General features: G+C 37.6%; 1 protein-coding gene across 1 annotated transcript; it reads left to right on the plus strand.

Annotated features, from left to right (window-relative positions):
- Nucleotides 1-5,425: 5,425 nt before the first annotated feature.
- LOC149185207 (uncharacterized) lies at nt 5,426-8,755 on the plus strand. The gene is made up of 4 exons (XM_089415586.1): nt 5,426-7,480; nt 7,585-7,964; nt 8,121-8,336; nt 8,456-8,755. Exons 1-4 carry the CDS (start codon nt 6,105-6,107, stop codon nt 8,623-8,625), a joined length of 2,142 nt encoding a protein of 713 aa, XP_089271712.1. The 5' UTR covers nt 5,426-6,104; the 3' UTR covers nt 8,626-8,755.
- Nucleotides 8,756-10,116: the final 1,361 nt, after the last annotated feature.

The raw sequence follows: 10,116 nt of genomic DNA on the forward strand, positions 1-10,116 counted from the left end.
ATGGTAAGTGAATCCAAACTAGGACTGTGCATGATAGTGGGATTGAAATTTATGGTTCATTCATTTGGATATAGACTATCTGATAGCTCAGTGGGCTAAATTTAATGGTCAAGTGCTTTGATCAACATCTCGAAGATCTCAGGTTTGATTCCCTAGTATGGTTTCCTCTGTTTCATGCTTCTATTGGGTTAGGTGTTGTAATCAACACCTACGAGTTCACATTGGTTACCATCCAAGAATGAGGAGAAATGCTTGGGAGTTTATCATGAGATTTTTCTTGGAAAAAAAAGATATAGACTACTTGAATTTTGGAAAAAATGTAGTCCTTGGACAATTCTGTCATGATCGTCCTTATTTGCAAAGAGCGCCAACAACTTTTTTGTTGTAGAAAAATAATTTGATTGAAGTTCTCTCTAAGGGATTGCAATTTTCATAACCCATTATTTCAAATTTGTATGGTTTGTTTAAGAACTTGCCTAGTGAACAAATTATATTAGTTTAAGAACTTTTTCTTGGCCAATTGGGTGGCTCGGACCTAGTTCCATCTTTTGACCATTTAAAGCATTTTATGTTTGAAATTGGCTTTCACCTTTTCCTTCATTTACAAACAAGTTTTGAATAGAGCAAGAGGATCCATTTGTGGGTGATGTACAACCTTGTCTATTAGAAGTAGGGGCTCCAAAGCCCCTCTTGAAAAGAACCTCAAGGTGTCGAGAGTACCTTCTTTAATTTCAAAGAACATATAGAACTGGATCTAGGTCATGCCCAAAAATTATGTAGAATAATTGGCTGAAAACTTTTTGCTTTTATTATTTTTCCTTTTTTCACGTCTCTACCTCTATTTTAACTACTACATGGTAAGACTAATGTGGTTTCTTTAACTGTTGATTTCTACTCCAAGAATTTATCCATTTATAATTAATTTTTTTCTTAAATTTCTTCTTCTATCGACACTTTTCATAGAGATGATTTGTCTTCCTGCAATGAATACAATGATGGAGATCAAAATGTTAACTCACCATATGCCAATTCTTTGACACTGTAGGAACTTATTACCAAGATTTTGAACATCTTCAAAAATCCCCACATTCACAAACTCAACTGGTTTGGAGTAATTTGGAATATGCAACTCGTTTTCTTTGTTTCATATCTCAATCCATGTCGATTTCTATTGAATGATGATTCTTCCCAATGTTTGATAACCATCTGGAATGTTTTTGATTTTCTTCTTTTGCTTCAATTTTATTTTTGCTACTATTGTTGTTGTCATTCTTTGCTTTTGCTGTGACTCATCTTTAAAAATACCACGCTAAGAGTTTGAGCATGTAATGGTGTTCTGATACCATATTAAGAATTGGAGTAGAAGCAAGCACAACTAGATAATCGACAGAAAAAGGCTTTATGCATTCTGAACACATTGAATTGATCTCATGATTTCAATTTATAGTACATGAACTTGACCATTATACATATGGAAGTCATTGACAACTCATCAATGCATCATGACAACTCCTCATCAAGAGATAAGGTTTTACAACTCATGTCAATATGGTCTTAGGCTTTGTGATTGTATAGGTTCTCACAATATGACAAATGTCTCTTACAAGATGCTTTTGAGAAATAAGCTCACTAGTGCTTGCATGAGTGATACAGAAATGATGGTTAACTACTGGATGAAGACCTTTGAGCTTAAAGATCAACTCTCAACCATTAGAGAAGAGATCGAGAATGAGGAGTTATTGGCGACTGTACTAAACGAATTTTCACATCTTGGAAACTTACGTAGTGGTAGAAGGATTTGGATTATTTTATTCAAGAGGAGATATGGAGGAAAAAAATTGTATTGAGAAAGGCATAGATCCAAAACCTAGATCTCACTAGGAAGGTGAGGAGAGGACGTAAGGACTTAAAAGGGTTTAAAGGTGTGTTGGATGCCCAACAACCCCCATTTCATTTCTTCTTTTCGAATGAAATGCCCCCTATTGCTTACACTTATTTTTTTGAGAATCTTATCATCTTATTGATTTTGGACATCGATTTTTAAAATTCGTTGCCGAGTGTTATACTATAAAAATTCTTACTTCTCTATGACTTTTGATTTGGGCCTTGAAACAACTTTGCAATAGGTTCCCTTGTATTGGTTCCATGGTTATTTTCGGTACATTTATGGTTCATTGCAATTCCTAATGTAGTTTTCACCATAGATTAGTGTTGCCTTTTGATTTCATAAAAGGATAAAAACACAAGTGTTTTTATCACTTTTATTTTATATCATCGTTGCTATTTTATACTCCTAAACATTATTAGGGATTGACCCTTTGGTGAATGCATTGGAATTGTTACACAATATATAATATTTCGAGGTAAATTCTATAGTTATATGGTTTCGACCCCTTTTTAACTATGAATTAAACGTATACTATGGAAACCTATGCATTGGGTGGCTCATCGACAACATTATTGGATTTTAATCATCACACCTATCCCTATGTTGATGAATCAAATTATGAGTGGTTGTGTCTTGTTATATGTGATGAGGATGGCAATTAATTCATTGATTGGTTCTACGATTATGTGGCATATTGTGTGCCTGTCATGTGGATGAGGGTTATGGTGAACTATCCCAAGGCTCGATTCATTTCATAATGATCTGAATTGGTTTTATTATTGCTCTGTACCGCTAGTACTATTCCTTCCTGTTACTTCGAACCGCCTCATATCCAAGATCTTTTTGGATTCTAATTACTGTTATTTGTTGTTGTCTATTCGAAACCCTACACTAGCTGATTTGCAGAGGTTCTTGGTATGTCGTTTCGCCAATTTTTGTTTTGCTAGACCCTAATCAGTCCCTTTGTTGCTCCTTTGTTGGTTCCCTAGTCTAATTCTTTGCCATCTCCCTATGAGTAATTTTGGCATATTTTCAATGGCTCCGGCTGTAAGAGTCAAACCCATTAGAGGTGAAATTGTTGAGGCTTATGAGGAATATTTAGCCCTCTTTAAGCAAGTGGGTTGGTGGGAGTTTATATAGTTTTTTAGGGCACACAATGTCGAAGTGGCAAACGTGTTTGTGCAGACTTTGTTGGAAATACTAAGGGGTGGTGAATCCATATTTCCTTTTTACAATTGCTATTTTACTAGTTAAGATCTCTTAAAATAGAACACAAAATGAACAAAAAAATAAATAATTTTATTAACAAGAAATGATGAGGACTCCAATCCTCTTTCTACAACGAATCAAGTACAATGATAGTTCAAGGCTCCAACTCTAGATGAAGACTCCAATCTTCAAATTAACCAGGCTCAACATGTACTTTACCAAGCTCCAACTTGGTCTTTTTGAGGGCTCCAATCCTCTCAACTGGCTCAGCCTCTAACCTGGTCTTCCACAAGGCTCCAACCTTGTGTGAGGACACCAATCCTCTAGGGCTCCAACCCTCTGCTTCAATTCTTCAAGATGGGTACAAACACTGCTTTAGGACTTTCAATATATTCTTCAACAAATCCTGATGATACCTTCAAGATCACCTTCAACAGTGGTCTAAGATTTGCTTCATCAATTTGTCTAGTATGTGTCTCCACAACTCTTCATATCACCCAAATATTCTTCCCCAACGTTACTCCATGAGGGATTCGACAATGCATCATCATAAGAGAAATTTTGAGGTCTAAAATGAGTCTCAAAACAAAAATGTACAACCAAAATCAACTTTATAAAAAACCAATAGGATTCAAGATGATGATGTCAACCATGGGGGATGATTCACCATTTTTGGAGTAAAAAAGTAAAAAGATTAAAAAAAAATTTCAACTCATATTTTCAACATACCTCCCTATGGTTTTAGTCAAAGTTTGAGCAAGAACACTCATTGGATGCAAAATTTAATTCTTCATCTAAGGAGTACCCATGTTGCATACTTTTGATGGACCCTGCTACATGAAAGATGAGAAAGATATGAAAAACGTGATTGCAATCACGTTTTTTTCAATGTATTTTTCATTTTTCGTGTAGCAGGCAGTGAAACAGGAATCGCCGATTCTGGCGATTAATCGCGAGTATGAATCGGCTCGGCGGCAAAAAGTTCCGACTTGAAACTTTGCGAGTCAACTCGCGTTGACCGAGTTTAACTCGTGGTCAACGCGAGTTTGACTCGCGATTCCTGCGATTTACGCGACTCTGCGTTTTTTTGGCGAGTCCCGCCAATTTTGCATAGGGTTTTCGGTTCCGGTTTGTGACTGACGCGTTTATAACGTGCGTCGTGAACGGTTTAACGGTGATACTTCTCGCTGTTTCATTGGTTTGCTGTTGCGCGGCAAGGATATTCTGGTGATTCACAGTCCCGACTCCCGAGTCCGCAGTCTTCAGTCGACAGACTCCACACCGCAGCGCCACAGAGCAGCATTCGAAGCCGCAGAGCCTGCGTGAGCCTTCAGCGGCCAACCTTGACGTAACAAAGAGGTAGCACTAGCAGTTAGCAACTTAGCACTTATCTTTTGTTCAGCGAGCTTCAAAGGACTGTTTCGGGTTTCCTATATCAAGCCTTTTATTGCCATTGTGATTGGTTACGCCTCCTGTCATGAACCGCGTCTTACTCGTCAAAAACAAAAACAGAAAACTCTGGACCTGTGCACCTTTCGAAACACTACGAAACCTGTCTAACCACGTATGAAGTATTGAAATGGGTCTAAGCTCAGGTTTGATTCAGGCCAAGTAATCACGTATAATGTACTGAAACCTGTCTAAGCTCGGGTTTTATTTACACTAACCAAGCTCCATGCATTTCTCAAATCATATTCGACATATGTAATCTACAATGTTGCAAACTGGAGAGATATACAACGCTTGCCGAGCATATTGCGACGTAAATTACAAATGTGTAATTTGACATAAGTAATCTACAGCTCCAAGGCATAAATGCTTTCCCAATAGAAGCATATGTGACGTAAATTACAAATGTGTAATTTGACATAAGTAATCTACAGCTCCAAGGCATAAATGCTTTCCCAATAGAAGCATATGCTTTTTTTTTTTTTGTAGGGATTGGCAACTTTGACTAAATCCTCTGTTTTGATTAGGTGTGGTGCTTGATGCCTCGGCTTAGCGTTTTATGTGATTTGGTAACATGGAGTGGTTGGAATTAGTAAATGGTGGATATGCAAGGGTTATAGGTCTAACTATAGATGTCAGAGTTATAGATATGAGTGTTTTGTCCATATGTCAAAGTTAGAGGTATGGGTGATTAGTCTAATTTCTTCCAAAACTGTATGTGCCTTATGATAGAGAGATGGCTGCCCAAAGGTAACAACACTTGGATATGCTATTATGCTGTAATTTTCTTTGGACGTTACCTGATGGCAGGAACTAGCAGCATCAATCCCTGTGTTTTCTTTTGGGGGCAGACCAAATTGATGGCATTGGTCCAGCAGAAAGGAAAAAGAGGGGTTCTTAATTCAATTGGTTTTATTCTTCAATCAGTTTTAGATTCCCAATGCCTCCTAATGCCCCTAGTAGAAGGGAGTGCCATTAAAAATAAGAAAATAAAAGTGATTGGAACTTGGAAGTTGGTCCAAGAAGCACATGTGGATGCAGCTGGAGGATTAGGTACCTGAGCTGAAGGGTATCCTTTAAAAATTAAGACTTGCACCAGACTTTAAAAACCCTCACTGCCAAGATAGATCATCATCAATCTTTTAAAGCCCACGACCAGACAAGAAAAAATATTTATTTCAGGCCCTTTGTTATTAAATTTCAGATGTGATAATCCTTAGAATAATAGTTTCAGATCTGGGGTGTTAGGCCCTTTTGAAAGCTTATGAGTCATGACCAACCTCAGAGCTCTGTTGTGCTCCATTGAATAAAACCAGGGTTCTGCTGCCTGCATGTTTTCTGGTTTTATTGAAATTTGAAAGGCAACATTTCTATATGTATTATGTTCACTGACATCTGTCTTCATTTAATTTTTTAAATTTCTAGCATATTTTAAATTTTTGGATAATTTTTAAATTTGATTTTTTGTTGTCTTTCACAGGAGCCACAAATTAAATAGAAGCCAGACTCCAAATCTTAACAGAAGCCACAAATTAAACACAAGTTCAAAGCAACAACAATGCCGAGAGAGCGGGACTTTGCTTGGGCTTATTGTGACAAGATTCCCGGAAAATCCTTGCTCCTTTGTAAATTTTGCAAAAAGGAATGCAGTGGAGGCATTTATAGATTCAAGTTCCACCTTGCAAAAATACCTGGCCATGATATAGGTATTTGCGGCAACGTTGACGAGAATGTCCAATACCAAGCAGCCTTGGCCCTTGATATGTTAGAGCAGCATAATGCCAAGAAAGCAAAGCAAAATGCTGAAATAGGAAATGTTGGAGTTGATACTTTTTCTGCCACTAGCCCCATGTCACCTCAATCTGTTGAATCCTCAATGCCGTTCCCAAGTTTTCCACACATGCCTCCAAGGCCAAGTCAAACTCAAAGCCATGCCAGTCCTTCAACTCCTTCCTTCAACACTGGAGGTGGAAACATAAACACCTTTTTTGCTCCCCGCACAAAACCCGGTTCCCAACCTACCTTGGATGGCACTGGTTGGAAAAAAAATATCCATAGTCAGGCAAGGAAGGCCATTGCTAACTTTTGGTACTATTCTGACATACCTTTCCACTGTGCCAGAAGTCCTTATTGGCAAGCTATGATTGATGCAATTGTTGCTGCAGGTCCAGGGTTCAAAGCCCCTACATCAGAGAGCCTTAGGACAGATATGTTGTTAGAGAGTGTTGAAGATGTCATGCTTGTGCTAGCTGAGTTTCGTTCATCATGGGTAGAAACAGGGTGCACCATCATGAGTGATGGATGGACAGATCAGAGGAATAGAACTTTAATAAATTTCCTTGTATCTTGTCCCGCAGGCACAATGTTTCTCAAGTCAGTGGATGCTTCAGATAAGGTTAAGACTGCCCAACTTATCTGTGAAATGATGGAGGAAGTCGTTCAAGAAGTGGGAGAAGAAAATGTTGTACAAATTGTCACCGATAATGCAGCGAATTATATGGCTGCTGGTAGACTTTTTGAGATGAGGCACCCCACTATTTTTTGGACCTCTTGTGCTGCCCATTGCATAGATTTAATGCTTGAGGACATTGGTAAGCTTCATTGGATACATGAGGTTGTGGAGAAGGCAAAATCCATAACCAAATACCTATACAACCACACTATTGTCCTAAATACTATGAGAATATACACTGAAGGTAAAGAAATTGTTCGACCTGCAGTGACTAGATTTGCAACAAATTTCATATCTTTGCAATCTGTGGTTGAGCAAAAGATAAATCTGAAGAGGATGTTCTTGGGACCTGAGTGGATGGGATCTAAACATTCCAAGACCCCTGAAGGCATCGAAATTGCTGCACTTGTGTTTAATGATGGCTTCTGGAAAGATGCTGAAGAGATTATTGCTGTGACGGAGTCCCTTGTTAGAGTTCTCAGGTACTTTTAGTCTTTTAACTTTTTCATTTTTTAAATTTCATTTCAAGCTTCTTTTTATTTACAATGTTTCATATTTCTTTAAATTTGAATGCTTGAACTTTCAGGATGGTTGATGGTGACAAACCCGCTATGGGTTACATTTATGAGGCGATGGATCTCGCAAAGGAGGCCATCAAAAGAAGATATGGGGATGATGAGACAAAGTATATGCCTCTTTGGGACATTATAGATGCACGTTGGGATAGGCAATTGCATTCCCCCTTACATGCTGTTGGGTACTTCTTAAACCCACAATATTTTTATGATAAGAGCAAATTTAATGAGGATGGGGAGGTTGGCAGAGGACTTATGACATGCTTGGAAAGGTGCTTCCCTGATCCAGAACAACAAAGTAGTGTCTTTTCCCAACTACAAGATTATAGGGCACCATCTAAATTGTTTGCCTATACCAGTGCTATAAGACAAAGGTCAAAGATGTTGCCAGGTACCGAGCTTGAAGGCTTCATCAATTCATTAAATTTGTTTAAACTTTATTTTGTATGTTAAATGTTTTATTAAATTTTCTTTTCTTTTTAAGTTTTTACTATTTACTAATTTGGTACTTCTAGTCTTCTACTCACAAACCCTTACCACTTGCTAGGTCTTTGGTGGCAAAACTTTGGTAGTGATACGCCAGATTTGAAGAGATTTGCCATTCGAATCTTAAACCAAGCATGCAGTGCTTCAGGTTGTGAACGTAACTGGAGCATGTTTGAGAAAATACATTCTAAGAAGCGCAACCGATTGACACAAAAACGCTTGAATGACCTTGTATTTGTCCATTACAATCTACGACTTCGCAACAAACAAATACAAGGTGAGATTCGAGAGCTTGAATTTGAAGGTTTCATAATCTAGTTCGTACTTTAAAAGTTTAAAGTTCAAACTTCAAAGTGAAATTTTAATTCACATTTCAATGTCTCATGATAATGACAGGTATGGATCATTCACCAATCGACCTTGAAGAGTTAGATTTGCAAGCTACAAATGCGGCAGAATGGGTTCAATTAGATGAGCCTCCTCTTTTCAGCCTTCATGACTTGGAGAACTTTGAGAGTCAAGCAAGCGAAGGAGTGGAAGGAATCGCTTCTAGTTCTCACTCTTAAGAGTCTTAGACTCTTAGTTGCTGATTTTTTTCTGATTAGTATGCAGTTTTTAACTTTTTTGTAAACTTTTAGAAGCATATGCTTCTAAGGACTCAAGACTCAGTGCTTTGGATCATGTGTGGACTCATAACATATATGAGATACTTATTTATTCATGATATTTTGGACATCTATTGATAATATGCATTGTTTGGACATACCTTTACCCAATATTAATGAAAAATGGTTTTTTTAATTCAATATATGTGTATTTTTATTTAATGAATTTGCCGATTTTTTCCCGATCCGATTAAAACTCTTCGCTCTTTTGCCTCGCCGATTTATTGCCGATTCCGAGTCTGGTAACATTGGTAGCAGGGTCAATTAAAAGTATAAAACATGTGTACTCCTTGGATGAAGAATTTTATTTTGCATCCAATGAGTGCTTCCACTCGAAATTTGAGTAAAACCATAGGGAGATAAGTTGAAAATACGAGTTAATAAAGTAGTTTTTTCTTTTTACCCTCCAAAATTTGATGATATAATATAATCTTATTTTATTATTTCCATTATTATTTTATAATATTCCTTGGGAAGCCCATTTTAGACCTCAAATTTTCTCTAATGGATGTATCTAAAAATGTCTCCAAGATCATCTTCTACAAGTCTTAAACAATGCTTCAAGGTGTCGTCAATAAGCTGCTCCAAGAGGGTCTTCAATAGGTCTCCACACCACTCTTACAATGTCCTTCAATAAGTCTCTATAGGGCTCCAACAAGACAAATGTTTAAGTCAGGGTCTCCAGGATGTCTTCAATAGATCTTCAATATCAATTCCAAAGGGTCTTCAAAAAGTCCTCAATGATGTCTTCAAAATGGTTGCTTCAAGATTGCTTCCATAGTGGTTTCTCAACCAAGTCTTCAAGGTCTGTTGAAGAGTGTTTCCAAGTTTTGTTCCAAAGGTTGCTTAAAATGTCTACTCCAACTTCTCTTCTAGTCTGCTATACTTTTCTCCGATGAATACCTAAGAGACTCCAACAAGATGTCTTCACTGTATAAGGGCTCTTCTAGGTCACCTCCAACAAGATGTCTTCACTACATAAGGTTAAGCTTGAAATGTCTTCTTCAAGATTTCCTCTATAGTCAGCGCCAACAAGACTTCCCAGGTGTCTTTACTGGTGGTCTTTAGGAAGGTTTTAACAAGTCTGCAAAATGAGGTATGCTGCTAGAGACCGAAATTCTAAAGTCTCCCACAGATCCGTTTACCAAGTCTGTGGTTCCAATGTATGAGACTGCTCAAATTTGCTTGAAAAGATTACAAAGATGTTTGTTCCAAGGTGCTACAAAAGTCTGCAAATTTGTTTATGAACTGGGGCACAAACAAAGCCAAATTTTGAGGCCTCCACAGTTTTGGAAAATGGACGAAATAAAGGTGTGCACATTACTGAAGTAGGAGTTCCACATGGCCAAAATTTCAGATGCTATAGACCTTATATAGACTTGAAATTACAAA

This window comes from Pinus tabuliformis, chromosome 3_2 (assembly GCF_031772625.1).
Source record: "Pinus tabuliformis cultivar Carrire ecotype Pingquan chromosome 3_2, CPIR1, whole genome shotgun sequence".
Taxonomy (NCBI): domain Eukaryota; kingdom Viridiplantae; phylum Streptophyta; class Pinopsida; order Pinales; family Pinaceae; genus Pinus; species Pinus tabuliformis.